At 41.9% G+C, this 27,846-nt stretch overlaps 1 protein-coding gene across 3 annotated transcripts in view; it reads right to left on the bottom strand.

The window, feature by feature from the left end:
* frem1a (Fras1 related extracellular matrix 1a) overlaps window positions 1–27,846 on the bottom strand; it is a 265,369-nt gene that overhangs the window by 89,540 nt on the left and 147,983 nt on the right. For all 3 annotated transcript variants that reach the window (XM_051929875.1, XM_051929873.1, XM_051929874.1), the window contains exons 14-20: window positions 25,625–25,833; window positions 22,237–22,330; window positions 13,178–13,430; window positions 9,575–9,769; window positions 8,240–8,425; window positions 6,061–6,257; window positions 1,963–2,188 (exon numbers count right to left, since the gene is read on the bottom strand). In XM_051929875.1, coding sequence (XP_051785835.1) covers window positions 1,963–2,188; window positions 6,061–6,257; window positions 8,240–8,425; window positions 9,575–9,769; window positions 13,178–13,430; window positions 22,237–22,330; window positions 25,625–25,833 — 1,360 coding nt within the window. The remainder of the gene's footprint in view (window positions 1–1,962; window positions 2,189–6,060; window positions 6,258–8,239; window positions 8,426–9,574; window positions 9,770–13,177; window positions 13,431–22,236; window positions 22,331–25,624; window positions 25,834–27,846) is intronic.

Raw genomic sequence — 27,846 nt, 5'->3', positions numbered from 1 at the left:
GTTATATTGTTTTCATTGATTTAACTCCTTGTGCTTGATATGTTTGGTTTCTCTGCAGAATAAACTCATACAGGTTATGGTGAAATGAAAGGGGTAAGGGGTCACTTTCCTACCTAAGCCAGGTACTGCTGGAACTCCAGGGGTACCCATTGTGCATTCTTCATGGTGGTGGAAAATTGGGTGAAGCTGAAGGGAAGGTGAATGACCATAAACTGTAGACTGTCAATGTCGAGGTTCCCAGGAGTGAGTATTATGGGGTGTTCAGGTCACACAAGCTTAATAGGTTAAGGTATAGTTTAGGGGCATTGCTTCTCCACTAATTACAAAAATAACCTAAAAAGGCTTTTCTAGTGCTTTTCATGACAAAGTAGTACATACTGTATATCCAGGGTACATTTGGTGACAAAGAAAAATAATTCACAAGAAAACACTCAAACTTTTCTTTTAAAATGTAGGAAATCTGAAGAGCATTAGTGATAAGACATGTGGGGATCAACATTTACACCTTAGCTACGTCACAATTGCTGCATTCCATTTGAAGTGGGAAGTCGGGAAATTCCAAACTCCTAGTTGCAATTTTCAACTGGATCACCCTCTGAAGTCGGATATTCAACTCGGAAACTCAGGGGTTGGCTTGTCAAGTCTGAGTCTGTCCGACTTCAGATCGTGACGTGAATCCAAAATGGTGACGCACACCGCAAACTTTAGTGAAAGCTGTCGTATTATACAGTTTATTATCACTTCTATCTGTTTGTATCTCATCCACAAACTTCTTTTTTTTTTAACATTTTATTAATTTTATTAGAATCAAACAACAATCAAGTCAAGTTTAACAAAACTAGGTTCGAAACTAATCAACCCTGACACATGAGAAAGAGAGCCAGGCCAGCAGAGCAAAACGTTAACAATAGTAAAAATATGAAAATAAATAAATAAATAAAAATAAATAGAATAAAAAAGAGGCGACTGAATTCGCTTCCTCAATTTAAGTGCTTGTTCTAAAATGTTATTGATTAGATCCTGCCAAGTTCTATATGAGGACATGTTGCTGCGGTGTTTGGATGCTCAAAATACAGCATAGTGTGTTGTTATTAGGTCAGGTCAGGTTGGGGAGCATGCACCGGTGCACAGTGCGTTGCTGCACCCACCACACGACGAAACAGCTCGGGATTCTGGTTGGCAACCCCCCAGGCAGACGCGCAGTCCATTCCTACCCTCTGGAAATGACTATCTGCTGCAGCCAGGTGTTATGTGGACATCCACTTGGCCTAGTCCAGCCAATCGGGCCCTCAACAATGAGGATCATGCGAGCCGGATCACTGGTCATGGGTGACTTCAGTACAACCACTGGCACTGACAGGGCTGGCTATGAGGATTGTGTCGGTCCATATGGGTCTGGTGACCGTGGTGTAAGTGGTTTCATGTTCCTTGACTTAGCAAAACGTCAGGGGCTGCGAACAGCTGGATCCTGGTTCCATTGCCCTAAGCCGCATCTTTGGACTTGGTACTCCAATACTGGTGGTGTGGTAAAGGAGATCGATCACATCCTCATGGGCAGACGCTGGAGGCTCTTACAAAACTGCAGGGTATACAGAAGTGCCCAGTTTGTGAATTCTGAGCATTGTTATCAACTACTATTTATTCTGATGGAGCAAACACAGGAAAGGTTTTCCTGGATGCATCCATATTCATTTACTGGAACGCAATCAACTCGGGTGTGACGTCATTCCCAGCTCCGACTTCTAATGTAAATGGAACACAGCACAAACAACAATACATGCTCAGTGCATACATTCTAAATAAGCTTAATGTATGTTAAAGACTAAGGCCAAATAAGATCATGTAATATAAATACAACAGACATTAGATAGGAGTTTGTCACCAATTCAACCCAAAAGACAGAGAGATAGATGAATGGAAGGATCCTATAGCTTCTATACCCAGAAAAAAAGGAAAGCTTACCATGTCTCAGGCTGTCTATGGTGAAGTCATAGACGGGAAGCTTGTTGTTCAGATGATTGTGAGCGAGTCGTCGATAGCGGGCAATGTCGTTGCCATAAATGCCATTCATTATCATGCCATGTTGTGGCTGCTTCGTAATGGTGAAGACCAGCTGATCTCTGGGAATATCCAGGTCCACCACGTTGATTATGGATGCATCTAACTCTTTCATTTGGCCTTCTTGAACCTTACAGAGTAACAAAATAAACAGACTATGGTATTAATTTAAAAAAATGTATTGAGAGCATTTCCCTTTCATAAAATATCTTCTTAACATCTTCATATGATAAAATTACTTCATCACAAGGAACAACATGGAAGTAATACTGGGATACTGGCTTCCAAAAATGACATTGGATTTGACCAGCAGGGCCATTCATTTGATGATTTGGCTCTCCAAGATCTTCTTACACAGCAGAGGAGGTGGAAATGACACCATTCTTCACAGCATACATTCTCATGGCTCAAGAAACAGTGACTCAGTCTGATTGACTGGGGTTGGTGCAAGCTGTGTTATGCGAAATTGGTTAGTACATTATTTATATACTATCTGCGTGTGGCATTCAGGACAAAAAACAACCCAAAGATGCCCTAGCAGTTTTACTAAACTGGCAAACTTGGAGAGGCGTCAGCTAACTCTTAAGAATTAGTCAGGGCACAGGACATGGAGCCACCTGTGCTTGCTACCCCACTGGCTTTCGTAAGAAGATACTGGTGATACCATCTCTTAGCTGTCCTATTAATCTTTGTTTCGAGAAAATACCTCCAGATAGACAATGTTTTTAGCAAAAATTTCAAGCCTTGCCCTCCGTTGCCGAAGTGTTTCGCATACACGTTGTTGAGCTGCATTGTGTATCTTCATCTTGGTCATTAGTGCGATGTCTTTGTTATGCGTCAGTGTTTCCTGCACACTCCTCTTTTGTAGTGAGAAGTGAGGTGCATGCAAGGGCTGAAAAAATGTAAAAGTGCACACATGCGCCATCTAGTGGCTGTGGTTGCGCATGAGCAGAGTGGACTGCTCAGAAACAGGTCTTTTGTTTATATATGTCTAACAAGCTGCATATGGTCTTTGGGAGAAAAAAACAACCCAACGACTCCCTAGCAGTTTTACTATACTGGTGAACTAAGTGGGCCAGGAGAGCTCGTATGTTATCTGAGACGGACATGTTATCGAGTGCAGCTGTGGCACAAACTGAGCGGACAGGCTGGATCCTGTCTCAGGCAAGCATATGGTAGCTTGTTGTGTGAACGTATAACGTGAATGAACCACAAAGGTGAGTTTGTCTGCTTGGGCTGAATGAGAACTGAGATACATGCAAGCGGCGAAAAATGTAAAAGTGCACGCATACGCCAACTTACCAAGTGCATTTCACACTTGTATAAGCTTCTACTTCTTCTGTAGAATTCATACTAACTCCCTTGGCTCTGGTTGAGTGTGAGTAGAGCGAACTGCTCCATACACACAAACACACATACTCACACACTCGTCTTTCATAGTGAGAACTGAAGCACATGCAAGTGCCTATAAAATGTGAAGTGTATGCATGCGCCAACTATTGGCTGTAGTTGAGCGTGAGCAGAGCAGACTGCTCCATACACACACACACACACACAGAGTTCTTTTCGTTTACATAAGCCTAACTAGCTGCATGTAGTCTTTGGGAGAAAAAACAACCCGATGACTCCCTAGCAGTTTTACTATACTGGTGAACTTACAGAGGCGTCAGCTAAGTGGGCCAGGAGAGGTCGTATTTTGTCTGAGATGGACGTGTAGTCGAGTGCAGCTGTGGCACAAATTGAGTGGACAGGCCGTCTCACTCAAACGTATGGTAGCTTATTGTGTGAATGTATAACCACAAAGCTGAGTGTGTCTGCTTGGGTTGAATGAGAAGTGAGGTACATTCCATAAAAATGTAAAAGTGCACATATGCACCATCTCACCAAGTGCAAGTCACACTTGTATAAGCTTCTACCTTTTCTGTAGAATTCACACCAATTCCCATGGCTGTGGTTGAGTGTGAGTAGAGCAGACTGCTCACACACACACACACCCGCACACACGCGTACACACACACTCTTTCGTGGTGAGAATTGAGGCGCATGCAAGTGCCAAAAAAATGTGAAAGTGCATGCATGTGCCATCTTGTGGCTGTGGTTGAGCATGAGCGGAGAGGACTGCTCCCTATACACAAACAGGTTTTTCATTTATATACTGTATGTCTAATGTTTCATATACTATTCATCCATCCATCCATTATCCAACCTAACTACAGGGTCAAGTGGGTCTGCTGGAGCTAATCCCACAAAGGCAGGACACAAACCCCGGGCAGGGCGCCAGCCCGCCGCAGGGCACACACACACACACACACTCAGCACACACTAGGGACAATTTAGGATTGCCAATGCACCTAACCTTCATGTCTTTGGACTGTGGGAGGAAACCCACGCAGACACGGGGAGAACATGCAAAATTCACACAGGGAGGACCTGGGAAGCGAACCCAGGTCTCCTTACTGCAAGGCAGCAGCGCTACCATTGCGCCACCGTGCTGCCCATATACTATTCATTCGTTATTATTTTTTTCTAAATTGAATCATTTTTCTTTGCACGTAACTGGAGTTGGTCTCGTCCGTTGCAAGGGATGGACGTCTGAGACAGTGCTTCATTGGCAGCTGTGTTATTTATTATCTATCTGAAATATTCTGTATTTAATTAACCCGAGAGGAATCAATTAAAAGTATATAAAAAAAATGAGCAGGAGACTAAGGGGTCAGAAAGAAAAGGAAAGGGTAGATAAAGTTTCCTAAAAGTCTCAAATTCACAATACAGCCTGCCACAGACTGAGACAGGCGAAGGAATGGATCAGCCAGGGCTTCACGATGCAGCATCTGCTTCGGCCAACATTGAATATGGGAAAGAAACTGTGAATGAGGCAGGCAATGAGAATCTGATGCTCTTGGGTGGCATATCTGAACTGAGCAGGACCTCTTTATGTCCCCAACACCCCTCTGACTCAATAGCATCAACTCCAGCAGGATACGAAACTCTGACTTCAGAGCATAGAAAAGATGGAAATGAGCTGTCTGAGCTGAAGGAACTGATAATCGTACTTGGGGTAAGAATAAATGATGTAAAGAATGATATAAAGGCTGATATTGTAGCGACCTTCCTGTAACAGGTTCGGAAGCAGGACAAAGAAGTGACTGCATAACAGTTTACCCATAACAGTTGTCAATGCCAAGATGAATGGATTGGCATCCCGACCAGGAGGGAGGAAGGTTTCTTACCCAGACAGGATGCCACAGGCGTATAGACAGGCATCCCTGACCGGATTTGTCCGCAGTACCTTTCCTGGACGGTAAGAAATCGAGGGACAGGGAATGACTGTCTCTGGGGGATATTCATTCCCTCAGTATGCTAGGTGGCAGCTTCTCACAGGTGTTGTTCCCATTCATACTCCCCCAGGACACCTTGAGAAATGTAGTCTTGGTGAGCGGCCCCGTCGGAGTGTGTGTGTTCCACCGGAGGGGGCTGTGAGAAAGGTGCACACCTGGAAAGATGTTCCACCTGTCCCAGAAGTGCTTCAAGGCTGTAGTCATTTGACACTGAAGTACTCGCGGGTCTGGCATAAAAGAAGCCATCCGGCCTTATCCAGGTGAGCTGAATTGGAATAGAAGGGGGCAAAGATTGCCTGGAGGAGAGACGGAGTATTTGTTATGAGCTGAAGTTTGTGTTTTGGAGGATCATGACCTGTATAAGGCATTTTTTTCTGAAAATAAGCAGCACTTCATTGAAGCTCTTGACTGTGTGTCTGCACATGTGTCTGAAGTCTAGTGTTCACACAGTGTAAGAAGAATACACAAATGTAAAAGAAAAATGAAGGAAACTGAGTAGGAACTATTTACAATTATCTATAAACATCTCATTGTTGTGGCCCTGAGAGACACCCTAAAAGAAAACTCCAGTTCCCTATGCAGAACCCCCTTCATCAAGGAATGATCAGACATTTTCAAAGCTTCTAGAAAAGCCTAAACGTTTTAAAAGAAGATTTGTAGTTACAGTGATGTTGCGGGCAAGAAAATCCGGGGCTTCATCATTAGCTGGGTTTATGATGACGTAAAAAGGAGTTTCTCTTGAGCGATGCTTGCCATCGGTGACATAAAGCAGAAACTGGTCAGTGGTTGGCTCGATTCTCTCATGCCGCGACTGGACGTAGTTGATATGGTTCTGCTTCACGTGATTCAGAGCAAAAGAGCCTGATGAAGGAAAAATATAAGTAAAACATGACTAACTAATGCAGGAGTAGCGTGCATATATATATTGTAGTGCATATATATACATATAAAGTATATATTTATATATATTGTAGTGAAAAGCACAAACAAGCATAAACAATTGGGGCACCCTTAGGCAAACCCTGCATAAATGAAAATGAAAACACCAAAAAGAGAAAAAATCTTCACAGATGCGAGTCTCAAAGTGACTGCTCTAAGATGGCAACACTTCTGATTGAATACAGGCCAGGCAGGAAGAGGCGGAGGGAGGTGAGAAGAGGCATTTTAAACAGTGCCACCTGGCACAGGTAGTCCAACTTCTCCAGGATGGCACATCAATATGCACCATTCCCAGAAGGTTTGCTGTGTCTCCCAGCACAGTCTCAAGGGCATGGAGGAGATTCCAGGAGACAGGCAGTGATTCTAGGAGAGCTGGACAGGGCCATAGGAGGTCCTTAACCCATCAGCAGGACCCACTGGTATCTGCTCCTTTGGGCAAAGAGGAACAGGATGAGCACTGCCAGGGCCTACAAAATGACCTCAAGCAGGCAGGCCACTGGTGTGAATGTCTCTGACCAAACAATCAGAAACAGACTTCATGAGGGTGGCCTGAGAGCCTAACATCCTCTAGTGGGCTCTGTGCTCACTGCCCGGCACTGTGTTGCCATAGAATACCAGAATTGGCAGCTCCACCACTGTGCTTTTCACAGATGAGAGCACGTTCACCTTGAGCACATGTGACATACGTGAAAGGGTCTGGAGAAGCCGTGGAGAACGTTATGTTGCCTGTGACATTGATCAGCATGACATGTTTGGTGCGAGGTCAGTAATGGTCTGGGGAGGCATATCCATGGAGGGATGCACAGACCTCTACAGGCTAGACAACGGCACCTTGACTGCCATTAGGTATCGGGATGAAATCCTTGGACCCATTGTCAGACCCTATGCTGGTGCAGTGGCTCCTGGGTTCCTCCTGGTGAACGACAATGCCCAGCCTCATGTGGTGAGAGTATGCAGACAGTTCCTGGAGGATGAAAGAATTGATACCATTGACTGGCCCCCACACTCGTCTGACCTCAATCCAATAGAACACCTCTGGGACATTATGTTTCAGTCCATCCGACTCCAAATTCAGCCCTCTATAGGTCGATCATTTTCATTTCCATCAAACGGTGTGGCGTCCTTTTGTTTCTAACACATTACCATATCAGTCCATATCAGTATAGATAATGTATCCAGCAGGATTTGTTTTCCTGTTAAGGTCTGATGTGTTTTCAAAGTGTTCCTTTAATTTTTTTGAGCAGTGTATATACAGTATATATATATATATATATATATATATATATATATATATATATATATATATATATATATATACATACATACATACACTGATGTCTCTGTTGGGATGGTTTCTGATCCCTTATTTGGCTGGGAGTCCATGGCAGTCAGTGGACACAAAAAAGGGCAATATGTTCCCTACCCTTGCCAGAAGACAAACTGATAAAATATACCAGATTGCTGAAGATTCCTATCAGGAGGCCAGCAGAATGGAAGGACAGGAGGAGACAAGTCAGCAGGGCTACTTTACTCCCATGACATGCAAGGTGGCAACCTTCCTAGTTGATGTTACCTGTATGGACACCTCAAGGCTTGCTGCAAATTCATTCTCTTTTTTGTTGTATTGTTTTGTAATGTTAGAAAAATTTCTGTTGTATGGAAATGTCACTCCTACTAAAGTGCCAGCTAAGGTATCTCACCCCATACCCCAGCCCTGACATCTTTAAGGTGACAAATTCCGGAAACTGCTGTCATTAAGTTTGCATTCCCCTCCAACAAGAAATCGTATAACATGCCACCCAGGCATCGGGATGAGGGTCAGCATTGGGGTACCTTTAGAGCGGCCCACTCCCACTCTCACTCCCATTCATAGGTTAAATGACAAGAAAAAGCAATTTACTCACCTATGCTAATCCCCATATTGCTCTTTTCAAAGCCCGGGCTTGGCAGTGTGTTTTCAATGTAACCAAACTGGGGTGGAGAAGCCAAGATGAACTCCAGATGATCCGGGCTTGTGTCTGGATCATGGGCATTCAGATGGCTGAGGTAAATAGAAGCTGATGATCCTTCATCCACAACAAACATCTCCCCTGCATATTGTACAATCAATAATAATTAGCCAAATTAGCTTTGACCCTAAGAACAATTACAAGTGGTAGTGTTATTACAAAAAGCCTTAGGTATGTTTTCACTTCATTTGCATAAAATAATTCATAAAAGTGTAAACTAGCGAAAAAGCTAAATTAATGGAGAATGGAAACAAAATGAAATGTGGTTGGCAAGGTGGCACAGTGGTTAGTGCTGCTGCCTCTTGATTCTAGGAATGTACGTTCAAGCTTTATAACACATTGTTGAGGCCTCATCTGGAGTCCTGGATGCAGTTTTGGTGTTTGGTCTACAAAAAGGACATAGCAGCACTAGAAAAGGTCCAGTGAAGAGCAACTAGGCTGATTCCAGGGCTACAGGGGATGAGTTATGAGGAAAGATTAGAAGAGCTGAGCCTTTACAGTTTAAGCAAAAGAAGATTAAGAGGACACCTGACTGAAGTGTTTAAAGTTATGAAGGGAATTAGTCCAGTGGATCGAGACTGTGACTTTAAAATGAGTTCATCAAGGACACGGGGACACAGTTGGAAACTTGTGAAGGGTAAATTTCCCACAAACATTAGGAATTTTTTCTTTACACAAAGAACGATAGACACTTGGAATAAGATACCAAGTAGTGTGGTAGACAGTAAGACGTTGGGGACTTTCAAAACTCGACTTGATGTTTTTTTGGAAGAAATAAGTGGACAAGACTGGCGAGCTTTGTTGGACTGAATGGCCTGTTCTCCTCTCGATTGTTCTAATGTTCACAATCAGATTTGTTAGATTTTACTGCCATCACTCCAAGTCCTGAACCCAATTATTGTAAAAAGTTGAGGCACAGGCTATACTAGCAGCCCTGGGTGCCAAACAGCAGTGGCTCCAGGAGAAGATGCCAAGTTCAGTATTCATGACGGGCTGACTGCAGCACCCATATAAACATCCATAGGGACACGGGGAGAACGCTTTAACTGAGACCCAGGACTGTAGAGGCACGAGACAGCTAACCACTGAGGCATCATGTCATCCTCCATTACAATCACGCTTTGAAAAGACCAGAAGAAAAAGAAATGACCTGTGCAAAGGATGAAATAATTAAAACCTTCTGTCATTTAAATTTAATTGAACGGAAAAACAAACAAAACACATTTTTACCAATGACAATTGTAGGAGGCTGATTGTCAACGGGGAAAACTGTCACATTAAGATCGTAAACTGGGAGGTTATCATGGGTGGGCACTGGTGGAGCTTGAAAATCGCTAGGGCAGCAGCCTGGCTGACTGGCAGCATTTCCATCTGAGATGACAAAGGTGATGGTGTCGATCCGTGGCTTCAGTCCGATCTCCCCTCCTGACAACAAATAATTAGCACAATATATTTATTAGAGACGAATAATAATAATAAATTCTATATATTTATAGAGAGCTTTTCTCAGTACTCAAAGTGCTATTCATAGTGAGTGGGGAGCCACTTCGCCCACCACTTATGTGTACCACCCACCTGGATGATGTGACGGAAGCCATCAACTGGAAATGGTACTTTACCTGAACACATACTCACATTTTTTTTTATTTATTCAGCAGCAGAGTCTGATGTATTCATCTTTACTTTATAATAATTGTTCAATATATTATTAATTTGATTTGATTTGTTGTTGATGGTTCTTTAATGTACATAATATAAAAATATAATTATTGTCTTGTGGTTTGCTCCTCAAATATCTATCCCCTTATCAGAGTATATGAGAAAGTCAAGGGGAGGCCACTCCTGATTTTAATTTTTCTATATACTATTTATTTTTATTTATTTACTAGTCATTTAGCTCATTACAATAACGGGCGCTAGAACAGTAGTGCATAAACATTAGCAGGAACAGTCTATATTAAATGGCAAGGGACTTTGACCTCATTCTTTTTGTTGGTCGTATTTTTCTTTCTTTCAGCCTTTCTTTTGTTGATGTTTACTTGCTAAGCTGACCGTTCTTCGTGGGCTGCCGCCGTGTATTGTGTGTCTTTAATTTTCTGTGACAGTAAAACTGTCTTGTACGTCCGTAATATACCTTTAATTTTCTCAGGCAGTAATACAGGTGTGCGCGTCGGTAATATGCCTTTAATCTCCTCTGACAGTAATACTGGCTTGTATGTGGCTGTAATATGCGTCACTGTATTGTGTACCTTTAATTTCCTCTCACAGTAATACTGGTTTGTATTTCCATAAAACGCCTCTAACTTTCTCTGACAGTAATATCGCACATTGCACCGTGCCCCGCGCATGTGCACTTCACCAGAAGACACCCACACACAGACACCTGGACGCACAAAGGGATTTTATTAAAGAGGATTTATTTCTATAGCACATTTTCATACAAATGACGTAGCTCACAGTGCTTTGCAGGATGTAGAATGAGAAAAAGACTAAATCTATTCTATACAGGGTGTCCTAAAAGTCACTATACACTTTTAATAAATTCCCCAAAATTACACAAGAAACTGAGTTTATTAATATTTGTAGCATTAACAAAGGAGTCATTGCAGTTTTACTTCCTAGGCTTGCCATCACGTTCCAACACCTTGAAGACGAGTTGTATACTTCCACATGAGCACCTCCATTTTCAACAACTTTCAGCCACCTTTGGACGCAAGCCCCTCCGAAGTTTTGCAGCATCACTTCCCCGAGTTCGCTGCAAGCTGTGTGGATTCTTTCCTCAAGCTGTGACAGGTTACGGGGCTTACTGGCATACACCTTGCTTTTGTTGTAGCCCCACAAAATAAAAGTCACAAGGTGTAAGGTCAGGGGAGCGGGGAGTCCATTCGAGGGGACCGCTTCGACCGATCCATTGGTCAGGAAACTTGATGTTCAGGAAATCTCTGATTAACCTGGCAAAGTGGGGAGGGGCGCCATAGTTAAGGGAATGAAACGCTTACAAAAACTGCAAAGCCTAAGTTGTCATATGCTGATGACTTAAGTCTCTCTTAATAATACCTGGAACGAAATTGAAAAAAGGAAGTGTATTGTGACTTTTGGGACACCCTGTATATATAAAATCCTAAAGCCTTAAAGTGCAACAATTTTGTGCAACGATTTTATGTGATGTTTTTATGTTGCGTGTTTTGTCTTTCTTTAAATCAGGCTTATTTTAAAACCTACATATATACTGTATATGTTTGGTATCATTCTTTTCAGAATTTATCGAACTTTAATGTGATGTTGTTAGATTTTCAGATTCTTATTCTGTTTTTAAATTATAAATTAAATTAACAAGAAAGTCATGGTTTTTATTTTTGATCGAGTAAACTTTCTTTCTCAGGAACAAACTATTAAAAAAAAATGATCGATTCATAACACTAATGTTTGTATTTAGGTGATTCTGTTAGCTGATGGTCAAGTTACGATGACCCACTGCATACCACTTTAGCTTTCACGTGATTTTTCCTGTTATTTAAAAGAGTCATTTTTAAAAGAAGTTTTTTTATCTATAAGAATATCAGTTAAAACGAATGGATCATTTATTTAGTCTCTTATAAATACTCATCGAGCATAGTGGACCTCAGTTTAACGGGAATACTCCAATCGTTAAGACAATGAATATTTTATTCTCATTTCATTGATTTTTACTCCGTTAAATAATAATTAATTTTTCATTTACATATTTATAGAATTTCGTGATTTTGACTCCAATCTTCTTATATAATACGCTACCGTGGCTGTTCGTTTGTCTGTCCGGGATTTTAAATCTCCTGTAGCTCGCAAACCGTTTTTCCTAATGACCTGAAATGTGGTACACATATACTACATGATGTCTACTATCCAGTTTCAGGGTGATGATTTTTATTCCTCTTTTTATTTTATTTTATTTTATTGTAGAATCAACTCTCGGCAGCAGCCAGCAGGGTAGCCATGCGGCGCATGCGTATGGTTGTCGTTCTCATCCCTACCACCTTCGCCGTCTCTTCCCCTATCTCTTCATATCTTAAATCATTCTTGAGGAAGATTGAAGACTTAAGTGCCAGCTTAAGTAAAAAATTAAAGAAAATGTACTAAGTAATTGCAACACAAACATCAACTTAATCAGTTTTAACGCGAAAAGATGCCGACGGAAGAAGAGAAGGAGCGGGCCGCTAGAGTGGAGAAAAGAAGAGCTGCTCAGGAAGCAGCAAGCACATCAACCTCTGAGCAAATGAATGATAAACGTACAGAGAAAGAGGATGAAGACTAGGAATGCTCAAGTCAAGGGTTTTCACTGTACGTTATTGTGCAGTACACCCTTACTGGTAAATAATAATTTTTCTTTTGTACATTTACAGATTTTACTAATATTCTGGCCGCAACTAGGGGTTGGGTGCCAAAGGCGCCAGGGGGGCTTGGCCCCCCTAGTATAAAAATAAAATTAGGCAATACTAATTAGCATAGAATAAAAGTAAGGTCCGATGGCCAGGGAGGACAGAAACAAACTAAACAAAAAAAAAAACTCCATACCGCTGGAGAAAAAATAAAAACAAAATCTGCAGGGGTTCCAAGGCCACAAGACCACCCAGCTCACTTTAGGCATTCTAACTAACATAAATGACCTCAATCAGTCCTCATGGTTTTCAGGCTTCATATGAGTTATTTTTCTTCTTTGACATCTTGTAAAGCACTTTGAGCAACATTACTTCAATGAAAATGTGCTATAGAAATAAATGTAGTTGTTATTATATTCTAATATTATTGACAACATTTTGCCCACCAGATGATTCACCGTATTCCTTTTCTTTCTACCTGTGTGCTGATAGGTAATAATCCGAGAAACAATGTCTGCCTGGATAAACTGGTCCACGATGACGCCGTTTTTGCGTATCACTCCATAATATGGCTGACGTGCAATCATGTAAATCAGATGTCCGTCGTCAGTGTCGCTGTCGGTGGCATAGAGATATTCAGTGGTGATGATCACTTCATGGCCTTCTCCACAGTGTAAAGTTGATCGCAGGTCTTCCTTTACAATGGGTGCTTCGTCATTCACAGGCAGCACCTACACAGAAATGGAAAACATTCAGAAGTCATAAACCTTTATGGCAGGCTAATTTTTGACAATAGGCGGTGTAGGTCCTTGCTAGGGTCGTCCTCAATAGGATTCGTGATCACTTGCTCACCTACCAGCGAACGGAGCAGTCTGGTTTTACGGCTAAGAAGTCTACCATTGACCGCATCCTGGCACTGAGGGTTCTAATCAAGCACAAATGCAAGTATCAGTAGGGTTTTTTTTGCAGCCTTTGTCGATTTTCGTAAAGCGTTCGGCTCAGTTGATCAACTGCCCTGTGGGACATCCTGAGACTTTGTGGGATCCCCTCAAGGTTGCTGGATATCATGGCCGGTCTGTACACTGGTACTGTGAGTGCTGTGTAGAATGGAGGCAGAACCTCTGAGTTTTCCCAGTTGATTCTAGGATTTGTCAGGGGTGTGTTCTACTCCTACTCTGTTCAATTCTTGCATGGACTGGGTGTTGGGCAAGGTCGTGTGGTCCAGCAGCTGTGGGGCATCTGTTGGTAAAGAAAGATTCACTGATCTTAACTTTGCTGACGATGCTGTGATCTTCACAGAGGCAATGGAGGCTCTGATCGGGGCACTCAAGAGAATGAGCAAGGAGTCTGAGTGTCTGGGCTTGCGAGTGTCCTGATAAAAACCAACATCCAGGCCTTTAGTGACATCTTGGGTACGGCCATCAGCAGTGTGTCTGTTTGCAGAGAGAGTGTCGACCTCATCGAAAGGTTTACTTACCTGAGCAGTGACATTCATGTCTCTGGTGACTCTTCCTATGAAGTCAGTAGAGGGATTGGGAGATCATGGGGGGTCATGAGGTCGCTAGAAAGGGGTGTGTGGCGCTCCCGATATCTCTACAAAAAAATTAAAGGTCCAAGTCTTTAGAGTCCTGGTGCTTGCTATGTGGTTGCGAGACATGGATGCTATCCAATGACCTGAGATGAAGACAGGACTCCTTTGGTACTGTGTCTCTTCAGAGAATCATTGGGTACCGAGGTTTGACTTTGTGTTGAATGAGCGGTTGCTAACGGAGTCCCGAATGAGGCACACTACTTGCACTGTGAAGGAGCGTCAGTTACGGCACTACAGCCATATGGTGCGATTCCCAGAGGGTGATCCGGCTCGTAAGATCCTCATTGTTGAGGACCTGAGTGGATGGACCAGGCAAGGGGATGCCCGCGTAACACCTGGCTGTGGCAGATAGATGGTCTGTTCCAGAGGGTGGGACTGGACCTTGTGTCTTCCTGGGGGATTGCCAACCGGGATCTCAAGGTGCTTTATCATATGATGGGTGTGGCATCTGAGGGTAGGAACTGCATCCTCCCCAACCTAACTTGACCTGACTTGACCTGACCTGACCTGTGGCATCAAATTCCTTCTTGTTAACTCCGAGTCTCTGTTTGCTTTGGAATTCTTTGCAAATACAGTTAATCCCAAGAAACAATGTGGGTGACCACTTTTTTCTTGATCCAATATAAAGTATTAAGCTTGAATAACACTTGGAACAGTATTCTGCTGTCATCTTGTGGATGAAATAATATCATAACATTTTCTGAGTGTTTTGCCACTCTATGGTAACTTCTCAATATTCATGAGTGGGGTGGAGCCTTTGTAACAATTGTCTTGTGTGGTCGGTGTCCTTGTTGGGTTGTACCTTTTCATCATTACAGAAATAAACAACCATCACTGAACCAGGGGAATAGTGTGGGAATTGACATAATGGTACCACTGCCACCAAATAAGAACAAACAGATTCTCCATGTGGTGGTGGTGGTGGTGGATTATCTCTAAATGAGTGGGGTTTTTTGCTTTGCTAAATTCAACAACTGAATGGCTACACCCCACCCTAAGGAATGAGCTGTTTACCCGATGAGGGGTACCAAAGATCATCATTTCTGACAGGGATTGGCAGTTTACAAGTTCGGTAATGGAGGGGTTCATGAAGGACAGAGGGGTAACCCATGAGAAGACTATGGCATACCATCTCCAGAACAACCTCTCTGAGTGTGTGAAATACACCCTGAAGATGATGATAGCTTCCTATATGGGAACCCACCACCAGGACTTGGATCAGTGGCTTCTGGAGTTGAGGATCGTAGTTACGGAGGAGAGACCCAGTGAGTCACCTGCTCATTTGTCTATCAGAAGACAAATATTAGGTCACTTAGAGCGGCTTTTCACTCCTCCAAATCCTGGTTCATCATAATATCTAAAAGTCTTTAAGTTCAAAAAAATGAAAGGATCTCGTTAGAGAGAGGTTAGTGAATTCAAAGGCCAAACAGGCACCAACAGAGTGTTACAGTTAGGTCCATAAATATTTGCACAGAGACAACTTTTTTCTAATTTTGGTTCTGTACATTACCACAATGAATTTTAAATGAAACAACTCAGATGCAGTTGAAGTGCAGACTTTCAGCTTTAATTCAGTGGGGTGAACAAAACGATTGCATAAAAATGTGAGGCAGCTAAAGCATTTTTGAACACAATCCCTTCATTTCAGGGGCTCAAAAGTAATTGGTCAAGTCAAATAACTGGAAATAAAATGTTCATTTCTAATACTTGGTTGAAAACCCTTTGCTGGCAATGACAGCCTGAAGTCTTGAACTCCTGGACATCACCAGATGCTGGGTTTCCTCCTTTTTAACCCTTTGCAGTCGTATTTAATTTTCAACGTCACGCTACATTAGTCGTAATTAATTATTGAAAAAACGCCAATAATTACAGCAGTTATTTTTTTCAAGCACGTAGGAATAACACAGGCCACTTTTCTCGACCAGGCGACTGTGCAAATCGGTCAGAAACTTGCAGGGCCACCAGCGGTGGCCTGACGACCTATAGCGCACTTTTTACTAAGGCCAGTTTTCTGGCCTAACGACCGCAAAGGGTTAATGCTCTGCCAGGCCTTTACTGCAGCGGCTTTCAGTTGCTGTTTGTTTGTGGGCCTTTCTGTCTGAAGTTTAGTCTTCAACAAGTGAAATGCCTGCTCAATTGGGTTAAGATCAGGTGACTGACTTGGCCATTCAAGAATTTTCGACTTCTTTGCTTTAATAAACTCCTGAGTTGCTTTGGCTGTATGTTTTGGGTCATTGTCCATCTGTATCATAAAACGCCACCCAATCAATTTCACTGCATTTAGCTGGATTTGAGCAGACAGTATGTCTCTGAACACCTCAGAATTCATTCGGCTGCTTCTATTCTGTGTCACATCATCAATAAACACTAGTGTCCCAGTGCCACTGGCAGCCATGCATGCCCAAGCCATCACACTGCCTCCACCGTGTTTTACGGATGATGTGGTATGCTTTGGATAATGAGCTGTTCCACGCCTTCTCCATACTTTTTTCTTGCCATCATTCTGGTAGAGGTTGATCTTAGTTTCATCTGTCCAAAGAATGTTTTTCCAGAACTGTGCTGGCTTTTTTAGATGTTCTTTACCAAAGCCCAATCTAGCCTTTCTATTCTTGAGGCTTATGAGTGGCTTGCACCTTGCAGTGCACCCTCTGTATTTACTTTCATGCAGTCTTCTCTTTATGGTAGACTTGGATAACGATACGCCGACCCCCTGGAGAGTGTTGTTCACTTGCTTGGCTGTTGTGAAGGGGTTTCTCTTCACCATGGAAATGATTCTGCGATCATCCACCACTGTTGTCTTCCGTGGACGTCCAGGTCTTTTTGCGTTGCTGAGTTCACCAGTGCTTGCTTTCTTTCTCAGGATGTACCAAACTGTAGATTTTGCCACTCGTAATATTGAAGCAATTTCTCGGATGTTTTTTTTCTGTTTTCGCAGCTTAAGGATGGCTTCTTTCACCTGCATGGAGAGCTCCTTTGACCGCATGTTGTCTGTTCACAGCAAAATCTTCCACATGCAAGCACCACACCTCAAATCAACTCCAGGCCTTTTATCTGCTTAATTGATAAGGACATAACGACGGACTTGCCCACACATGCCCATGAAATACCCTTTGAGTCAATTGTCCAATTACTTTTGAGCCCCTGAAATGAAGGGATTGTGTTAAAAAAATGCTTTAGTTGCCTCACATTTTTATGCAATAGTTTTGTTCACCCCACTGAATTAAAGCTGAAAGTCTGCACTTCAACTGCATCGGAGTTGTTTCATTTAAAATTCATTGTGGTACTGTACAGAACCAAAATTAGAAAAAAGTTGTCTCTGTCCAAATATTTATGGACCTAACTGTAAATATTCCGATGGGGACAGCTTTGTCTGAGGACACACTTACTCTCCAAAGCATCATCCAGATTAACATCTAAGCTTGTGCGAAAGCGGTTTGGTCTTGCTACAGTAATTCAACAATTATTTCCTGTTAATTACCAAACTCAGTGGCAATCTAACAGTGAAATTAAAACAGATACGTAGCACATGACCAACATGAAACCCTACTATGACCCAAAGGAGGGGCAAAGGAGGGTTTGGCGGTGGGGACTCAGTAACAATTGTCATGTATGGCTGGTGTTATTGTCAGGTTGTACCTATTCATCATCACAGAAGGGAAAAATCTGAACCGGTGTTAGTAAGCCAGGTATTACCTAAAAAGTATCACCTGACCAGGAGGGCCAATAAAATCTAACAGGGGAGGGGCTAACCACACCTTAAAAAAAAATAGGAGCAGTGGCAAAGGAGAGGGGAGAAGAAAGTCAAGGAACAGCACCAGAGGAAGGTTGCAGATATACAGGGATAACTATGCTGCCTACAGGAGGAATTAGGACTCAGTCCGAATACTGTACTGGGACTGTGTTCTTTTGGATTTATCTTTAATAGCCATTGTATACCTGTCAGGTGGTTCATTTTGAACATGTCTGAAAGTGAGTTTACTTGCGTTTCTTTGGTTTATTTGGATTTCCACATTTTTGACCCCCTGTTCAGTATTTTGACGATTCTTTGAATATCTGTAATTGGGACTTGTTTCCTTTTTTCCCTTTTGTGTGGATCTTCATTCTCATTACAAGCTGTTTTGTGTAGAAGAAATCCTTTTGTTTATAAAGACTCTGTGTTTGCCCTTATTAGTAGCTGGGGTTTGATGGTGATATCCCCCTCTAGCTGGCATTTTTGGAAGTGTTTTTGGACTATGTGCTTCGAGACTCCTAGTTCACGATAATGTGCAGCACCTTTAGCGCAGATCAGGCACTGCCATTCTACCCTCTCATGTGTAAGCAACAGAAAAAATAAGAAATTATGACTTCTGCCACACGGGGATGCGTTGACCTTTCAGAAACCCCCATGTGGAGGATTGCCGGCTTTCCAGTCTGGCCCTCACCCCCAGGGCGCTAGGAGGAGCCCTCCGGACAGCATATTCGTGCCCCGAGTTCCAGCAGGGCCTCATGGACTTTGTAGTGTTGTGACACAGCCCTGCTGGATACCTTGGGGGCGCCAGGAGTCGCTGTAGGGGGGCTAGTGGGCTCTTGCATGCCCTATAACCCGGGAGTGCGTCACAGTCACGTGACTGGAGGAAGCGACGTGCTCCCGGGATGAAGGGACTGTTTGCCCTGACCCGGAAGGAAATGGACTTGTGGGTTGTGCTTGGAACCACTTCTGGGTCAGGAGCTATAAAAGGACTATGGGTAAGCCCAGACATTTGAGCTGAGCTGGGAGGTAGGGTGGCGAAGTGTCTGGGAGTGGAGGATTGTTTATTGAATAGAGTTTATTGTCTATGAGTAGTGTGGTGTGGGTAGTGCTTGGTGCACTGTACAATAGAAAAATAAATATTAGTTGTACTTTCACCTGGTCTCAAGAGTGGTACCTGAGGGTTCGAGAGGTGGACAAACGCTATATCTGCTACACCCACTTAAATCATTTTTCAATGGAAAAGAAAGACACTCTTTCAGTACCTCTTTGTGGCTTACTCCTCATACAGGGCTTCGAACATTTAAAAGATCGAGCCATGACCATCCTGAGGTCTCTCATTCTCCTGTCTCTTTTCGACCCCCCCAGACTTTCTCTGCTCCGGCCGCTGCCACCAGCCAGCTGGATCCCCTTGATGAAGAAGACTTTGTGTTCCTTTGAGCAGGACTCGGGGCTGGAGCATCGCTTTTGACAGCTGTTCCCTGTGAGGCTGGTTCGCCTCTATAATAGACTTGTGTTTATAACTGGCAGAACAGAAATAAAGTTTCTACTTCTTGAACTCCCCTGTGCAACTTTGTGACCCAAACTTGGCAAAATGTGCACAAAGAAATGTGCTTCTACGCAGTGTCAGGCCATGTGTTGTGTCAAAACATATCACACAAAAGACATGCACTTACGCCACATCAGAACAGCAGTGGACTCCTTTCCTACTGTAATTATGTAGACATTTTGATATCAACGTTTCTGTTACATGTAAGAACATTTTTATTTTGTTGAAAAAAAATCAACAGTTTTGGCTCGTTTTTCCGGCAGTTAAACAAAACGCAAAGGAGGTTAAAATGGTATTTCTAAATGGCACGGATTCTGACTGGTACTCTTACCTATTGCATTTGCATCTAGTTGTAAAAGCACCTACTGCAATAGTCCTGTTGGTCTGTCTGTCTGCATGTAACAATCTGGCTCCAAGTAAATTTGTTTTTTGAAACCTGGCACACTTCTTCTTAAAGGAAATTTGTTGGGACAGTTCAGTTCTCTGTGAGGTATCTCACTGAACACATTTTTGAGGGTAGAAAATCTTCCATCGAGAAGCTTTGGCGATTTTGCAAACTTGTCTATTTTAAAACAAAATAACTGTTAGAAATTGTAGTCTTTTTTGAATATTTTGTGTCTTCCAAAGTTCTTTTTCTATATAATAAAATTCATTTTGGGACTTCTTGAACCAAGGAATCCGTTCCTGGTATTAGTCTTTTTCATTATGTGTATACTTTTTGATCTCATACTTTATTTGGGCCGTTTTGCCGCCATATCTGTTTATTACTGGGCAGCACCATTTTGTACTCCCATTGTAACGGTGCGTTCTGCCATGGAGAAAGTTGATCAAGCACATCGACCCCACACAGAAGTGGGAAAAGATGAAGATTGTAAAGCTGCTTTGACATGCTCTCGGACAGACGATAAAAATGAGTTACCTATTCAGGAAATTCCAAGAGAATGCTGTACCAACTTTGAGCTACAAGTCTCACAATTTGGACACAGCAAAGCTACCTGAATGGTACAATCTGTATTGTAACACTGACCTTTCACTTTAATCAATTGCTTAAAATACAACATATGACCTGGTCAGCTCAAAATGCCTTTTTCTTTGGTAGAATTGTGTTTGGAGAGAAATGATATGCATTTAATACATTTATGTTACTCTTCATTTCCATGAAAAATACAATTTACCTTGAATTTCGTTTTATTTTACTTTATCTTTGCATAATACTAAGTGTCATCAGGGATCGTCTTGCATCCTGATTAAGTCAAGTACTGATCCCTTGCCAAGAAGGGAGGCCAGAAGTATGCAGGGATCAGAGAAGCTGGCCTTCCCGGAGCATATACTCCCCCGATACACTGGATGGTAGCACTCTTGTTTCATTGCCCCTACCTTTCAACCTACAGACATGATAGGAAATGTAGTTCCATGCTACAGTATGGTGGCACACTATGCCTACCACCAAGGGGAACTGCAGGGAGAAACCATCACTGTGTCTCTGAACTGCAAGTGCTTCTATCGGGATATTCCCAGACACCAAAGGTACTGAGATTAAAGGGACCACCCTGCCTGAAGGAAGGCAACACTCACTGGAGGGAGGTGGACAGAAAGAACCGAGAGACCGCAGAGCAAGTATTTATTCTGTGTGTTGGCTGTGTTAATAGATAGATAGATAGATAGATAGATAGATAGATAGATAGATAGATAGATAGATAGATAGATAGATAGATAGATAGATAGATAGATAGATAGATAGATACTTTATTAATCCCAGGGGGAAATTCACAATAATAATAATAAAAATAATAATAGTCCACTTAAGTGCTGTGTGGCGTGGAAAATGCTTACTGGAAGGGTTTACCACAATAAAAATAATTTTATTGAACCAGAAGTGGTATTGGGTATTGTGTGACTGGGGTTTGAGAGCTTGGCAGCACCCCCTACTGTTCACAGTAAATAGATGACTCCTTGCAGCACCCAGTGCCCGACATCCACCCTGTTTACCCTTTGCATGCCAGTCATGTTGCCTGATGGACCACAATTCATAAACCCAATGGTCATAGCAGAAGAACACTGAATGGTAACCAGCACTCATTTCCCATCAAACATCATCCATTCCAAACTCGACAGCATGTGGCCTTTTCATATGTGAATCCTGAGAGCATACTGGTAAATAAACACGTACCATTTTCTGTTTATTAAAGTGATTGTGGTTTCGAATATGCTAAATAAAAATGGGGTAAAAGTTCTTTCCTCTCACTGTTGCAAATATATGGAATAAATTAAAATGTGATGACCAACTAGAAAATTTAAAAACACTCCAACTTTCAAACCATCACCCGAATGCAACTGCATGCTGTTAAGTGTCATCAGAGATTGTCCGGTGTCCCGACCAAGTCAAGTACTGATCCCTTGCCAGGAAGAGAGGCCAGAAGTATGCAGGGATCAGAGGAGTTGGCCATCCTGAAGCATATACTCCGCTGATACATTGGGGGGGCAGCATTGTTGCCTCGTTGCCCCTACTTTTCAACCCACAGACATAACGGGAAATGTAGTTCCATGCTACAGTTCGGTATTTGAGTTTGCCTAGTGAGCCTGGCAAAAAGCACGCTAAGGTATGATGGCATTAAATTGAAGTGACCTGAATTGAATTGAAAAAAGGTTTATTAAACAACCCAGAATTACCTTGAAATGAAGAACAAAATCTGTAGACTGGATACCATCTGTAGCAAAGAAAAGAATCTTGTCGTGTGACGTCTCTGAGCTGTCGTGATGGTACCTGTGTGAAAATAATGAAGCCTTCCTAAGATTAGAACCAGCATGTCCCCACCCCCCTCACCAGCAGTTCTGTTCAGGCCCCTCACTTGTTAAATGCTGTCTTTGCTGAATGAATAAAGTGTCATTTTTGTATTATGAGATTATACCGAGTATGAACCAGGAAGGAAGGACAAGCATCCTGGCCAGGATAAAGGAAAGATTCATACCCAGCCAGCAGGCCATAATGGAAGAAATGGGCGAATGGGCTTACCGGGAGCAGGTCATTCTCTCACACGACAGGTGGCAGTGTGGCAGTATACCTCAGGGCTGAACTCAATTAGGACACCTGCAGGATGGCCTGGGAATTGCAGCCCTGTCAGGGTCTTTGGGGACTGCCAGAGGAGGATTGCACTGGTGTCCGTACGACCTGAAAATGCTTTGGACGACTTAGGCAAGAAACCAGGAAGCAGTTCCCGTGTCAACTTTATAAGAGACCCCTTCCGCCTCACTTAGATGTGTCAGAATCAGGAGACAGTGGGCAACGTTCTCTTGGAGGAGGAAGGAGAGAACTGTGAATGGTGTATTTTGCTGGTTTTCTGGATTAGAAGGTGTTTTGTCAAATAAAAATCATTTATTTGAACCTAGGATTGTGTTGGGGCTCATTGGTGCCACCTTGTGGTTACATACTATAATCATTTAAATACGGCTTCCCAACATAAATGAGCAGATATGTACAAGAAAATAGCCTAGAACGATGTTGCTTAAGATATTAACGTCCATTCGTTGTCCCAGGGAAACATTTATTGAAAGCCAGGAACCAGTCTAGGACAGGACACAAGTTTACTGAATGTCATATTGAAGCATAAAATCATATTGGCCATAATATAGAATTACTAATTAATCTAGCGTGCTTGTCTTTGGGATGTGATGAAGAAAGCCAAATTACCTTGAGAAAAATCCCACTGTTATGATTCTAAAACACAAACAGTATCAAAAAAAGGAGGCGAGGGCCGCCATATAGTCCTGGAATTCCAGCCCAGCACTCTCAGTGGCCTGCCTAAAAATAGGCCTTACCCCAGGCTGCCCTGAGCCTCAGGTCCCACAGTTGAGCAATAGCCAATTAAAGGAATTGTCTGCAGAGCTCAGAGACAGGATTGTGTCAAAGCCCAGATTTGGGGATGATCTGCTGAACTGAAGGTTCCCAAGAATATCCTTTAAAAGCTCAGACCTCCAAGGTAGCTTAATGGTGGGGAGCAGACAAGATTGGCAGTGTATGTCTGTGGCCTCTTACCAGCCTCAAGTAATATTACTATCCTCCTGCTACCTCTTCTCTTTCTCTCTGGTGTTTCTAGAGAATTCACTTCCAGGGCACCCAGAGGATATACAAGACATGTGAGCCCCCGGTTGTTCTTGGGTAAGCTGAGGTGCGTTATATAGCACCCTGATGTGTGGAGTACAAGTCCAAGGAGGTGATGCTGAAACTTTTTAACGTCCTGGTGAAGCCTCGTCTAGAGTACTGTGTGCAATTTTGGTCTCCAGGCCATAAAAAGGACATAGCAGCACTATAAAAGGTCCAGAAAAGAGGGAAGCTACAGGGGATGAGTTATGAGGAAAGATTAAAAGAGCTGAGCCTTTACAGTTTAAGAAAAAGAAGATTAAGAGGAGACCTGATTGAAGTGTTTAAAATTATGAAGGAAATTAGTTGAGTGGATCAAGATGGTGAATTTAAAATGAGTTCATCAAGAACACAGGGACACAGTGGGAAATTTGTTAAGGGTAAATTTTGAACAAACATTAGGAAGTTCTACACAGAGAACCACAGACACATGGAATAAGTGACCCAGTTGTGTGGTAAACAATATGATTTTAGGGACCTTCAAAATTGAACTTGATGTTAGCAAAAGTTAGACCTCTTATATCATTGAAAGATGCTGAGAAATTAGTTCACACGTTTGTTTTCAGTTTACTAGATTACTGTAACGCAATCCTCTCAGGAATACCCAAAAAAGACATAAATCGTTTGCAACTAGTGCAGAATGCAACTGCTAGAATCCTAACTAGGAAAAAAAAATCCGAGCACATCTCTCCAGTTTTGATGTCACTACATTGGTTACCTGTGTCATTCAGGATTGACTTTAAAATTCTGCTTATGGTTTATAAAGCCTTAAATAATCTCGCTCCATCTTATATATCGGAATGTCTGACATCTTATATTCCAAATCGTAACCTCAGATTCTCAAATGAGTGTCTCCTTAGAATTCCAAAAGCAAAACTTAAAAGAAGTGGTGAGGCGGCCTTCTGCTGTTATGCACCTAAAATCTGGAATAGCCTGCCAGTAGGAATTCGCCAGGCTAATACAGTGGAGCACTTTAAAAAACTGCTGAAAACACATTATTTTAACATGGCCTTCTCATAACATCACTGTAATTTAATCCTGATACTCTGTATATCCAATTCATTATAATAACTATTCATGGTAGCTGTAAAATCTGTACTAACCCCTACTCTCTCTTCTGTTTCCTTTTCCGGTGTCCTTTTGGTGGTGGCTTGTGCCACCACCATCTAAATCAAAGCACCATGATGTTCCAACAGTGATGGATTAAAAACCAGAATGACCACCATCATCAAGTCCTTCTGTGAGAACCCTAATTACAAAGAGGACTATATTTGATTATGTGAGGTAGAATACCTAGAGGGGACTGGGCGATGTCGTGGCCTGGAACCCCTGCAGATTTTATTTTTTTCTCCAACTGTCTGGAGTTTTTTTTGTTTTTTCTGTCCCCCCTGGCTATCGGACCTTACTCTTTTTCTATGTTAACTAATGTTGTCTTATTTTAATTTCTTATTTTGTCTTTTATTTTTCTTTTCTTCATTATGTAAAGCACTTTGAGCTACTGTTTTGTATGAAAATGTGCTATATAAATAAATGTTGTTGTTGTTGTTACTTTAAAAGAATTAAGTGGACATTTGTTGGGCTGAATGGCCTGTTCTCGTCCAGATTGCTCTAATGTTCTAACAGTCAGTTTTTCCCTGTGTTAGGACTGTCGTTGTCATTGCCATCATGGTGGCACTTTTGTCAACAACAATACTTTACAACACTTTTGCATATGCAGTCTTACTGACTTGCAATGCATGCAAAGGCCCAGCATGTCCGCAGTGCACATGTGCAATTCCTGAACCTCAGTCTTACAAGATACATTACCTAAAATTACACCAAGGAATCATAAACAGAAAAATTGTTTACCAGTCTCTTGGCTAGAAGATACAATTAAAGAGATTTTCATTTAGACAGCAAAAGAAAAAAAAATCAACAAACCTAATTTTGTGGCTTTTCAGATCTTGTAAACTAAACATTCCACCTTCCTGGATGGGAAATGCATTCATCTCTAAGTGGCCATGTTGAGGTTTCCTCACCAGCTGGATCCAAATCTTTTCCTCCTTTGTGTCCTGGTCGACCACCGTTAGGTGTTTTTCTGTTACTTGGCACGCGCCTCCTTCCTGTACGGTGAGCTCATTTGTGAACACCTGAAACAGTAAAATTCCATTTGAAGGCCTTATAAATTAACATTATTGGGTTTTTATCTGAAATAAATAATAACTTGGTTTGGTAGGGCAAACAAGCTGTCAGTAGTCTTTATTTATACATGTGTATGTCTCTGTGTGTTTGAACCTGAATGTTTAAATAAATTATATATTTCATAAACTACTCATGGAAAAAAATAGGGAAATCAATAAACATAGAAGACTGCAAAAATGAAACAATGTCTTTAGCAGTTATCGTTGGATATGTCCCGTAGATCAAACCATTTTTGAAGGATATGGAGATATGGAATAATACATTTATTTATATACCGCCTTTGCCATACATACCCCATGTACTGGACCAAACACTATCAGCCTGGAGCCGGTAATGATGAACACGAAATTTATTGAAGAAGTTAAGATAAGTTTTTTTGGAGGCCTATTGTTCTACATAAGTCTTATCCTTCAGGGTGGACAGCTCAAAAATGTTGTTGTAAGATGTTGTAGCTTTGCTGGGATGTATTTCATCCAGCAGCTCTACACCCCACCAAAAAAATGTGTCATTTTCCAATGAAAATTTTATATTAAATACTTAAAACTCACCTTTAATTTTCCATGGACACACACATATGGATGTGTATGAAATCAATGTTTGGAAATTTAGATGTGGAAGTAATTTAAACCATTATTAATAAAAACTGAATTATAAAAATAGAAAAAAAAAAATCTCGGTTTGACACCATGGGCTGTTCTGATAACTCTTTTCCTCAAGAAGCCCACTCTTGTCTCATCTCAAGTAGGTAGTTACAGACCAATGTCTCTCTTCTCCTTTCTTTCCAAAGCACTGGGACATGCTGTCCATGAGCAGGGGCCTCATGCATAACGGCGTGCATAGAATTCACACTAAAACATGGCGTACAGACAAAAGTGGAAATGTACTGTACGTATGCACATAAATCTTTGCGTTCGCCAACTTCCACGTTCTTCCGCTCCATAAATCCCGGTCAGAGTGAAAAGTAATGCACGTGCACGTGCCCGCTGTCACTCCCCAACTCCTTCCAGAATTACGCTTCTTTGAATATGCAAATCAACATAAATAACCCTTAAGCTCAGCGTTCTGTGAAAAGGCAATGGCAAAAGCATGGGGGTATTAGAAGAATTTCAGCGAATACCAAGTGGAGACAAAGAAAAACTTACTATTTGTTGGTTTAAACAGCGGTATGAACAACAAAAGGAAGCTGATCGAGCGACATAGAGTGTCGGAGACACTCGAAAGCTCAAGTTCACAAAGTTGTACAGTGCCCGAAATAAAAAAGAAGTTGTCAGATATCAAAGACGCCGGGAAAAGGCGAGTCGTAGCCCACCATCTGAGTGTCATATGAAAGCTTATTAGGGTACAGGGAAAAGAAAAAAAAATAGGGACACAGTGTGAAAAAAACATGAAATATCAATTTTAATCTTGAAATTTCTACTTTAATCATGTAGTTTATTTTGTCATTAAAGTAGAACATCATAAACTTCATCTTTAAATCATTTAATTTACTAGTTTCTCAAATCCCATCATAACTAAAGTAGCACGTTAAATGTTTTGTTTTGCATGTGTTCTTCTATGTGCTCTATGTGTGTGAATCACTACGTGCTTCTTAAATGGGCTTTCTCTTCCTCCAACAGGACACAGAATCCATTACATTTGTGAATAATTTAAATACTGAGATGTATACTTGATATCATTTTCATGATGATAATAAAGCATGTTATTAAACATGGGAACACAGTGGCGCAGTGATAGTGACAAGTTGGCACCGTGTCCAGATGTTGGTCCTGCCTCCCGCAAGATGCTTGCTGCGCCGTGCGCGACCTTCAATGAAATAATTTATTGCAGCGGTACTGTCTTTCAAATGTACTAATCCACAATTCCTGTCCTTCCTTTTCTTTCTCCAAATACCCAATCACCACACATTCAGCTCTGTAATAGATGTTAAGCCATCTGTAAGCTTAGAACACAGATTCTTCAAA

Source organism: Erpetoichthys calabaricus, chromosome 7 (assembly GCF_900747795.2).
Source record: "Erpetoichthys calabaricus chromosome 7, fErpCal1.3, whole genome shotgun sequence".
NCBI classification, from domain to species: domain Eukaryota; kingdom Metazoa; phylum Chordata; class Cladistia; order Polypteriformes; family Polypteridae; genus Erpetoichthys; species Erpetoichthys calabaricus.
Note: the sequence above shows the minus strand (reverse complement) of the source record. Positions and strands in the feature narration are given on the sequence as shown.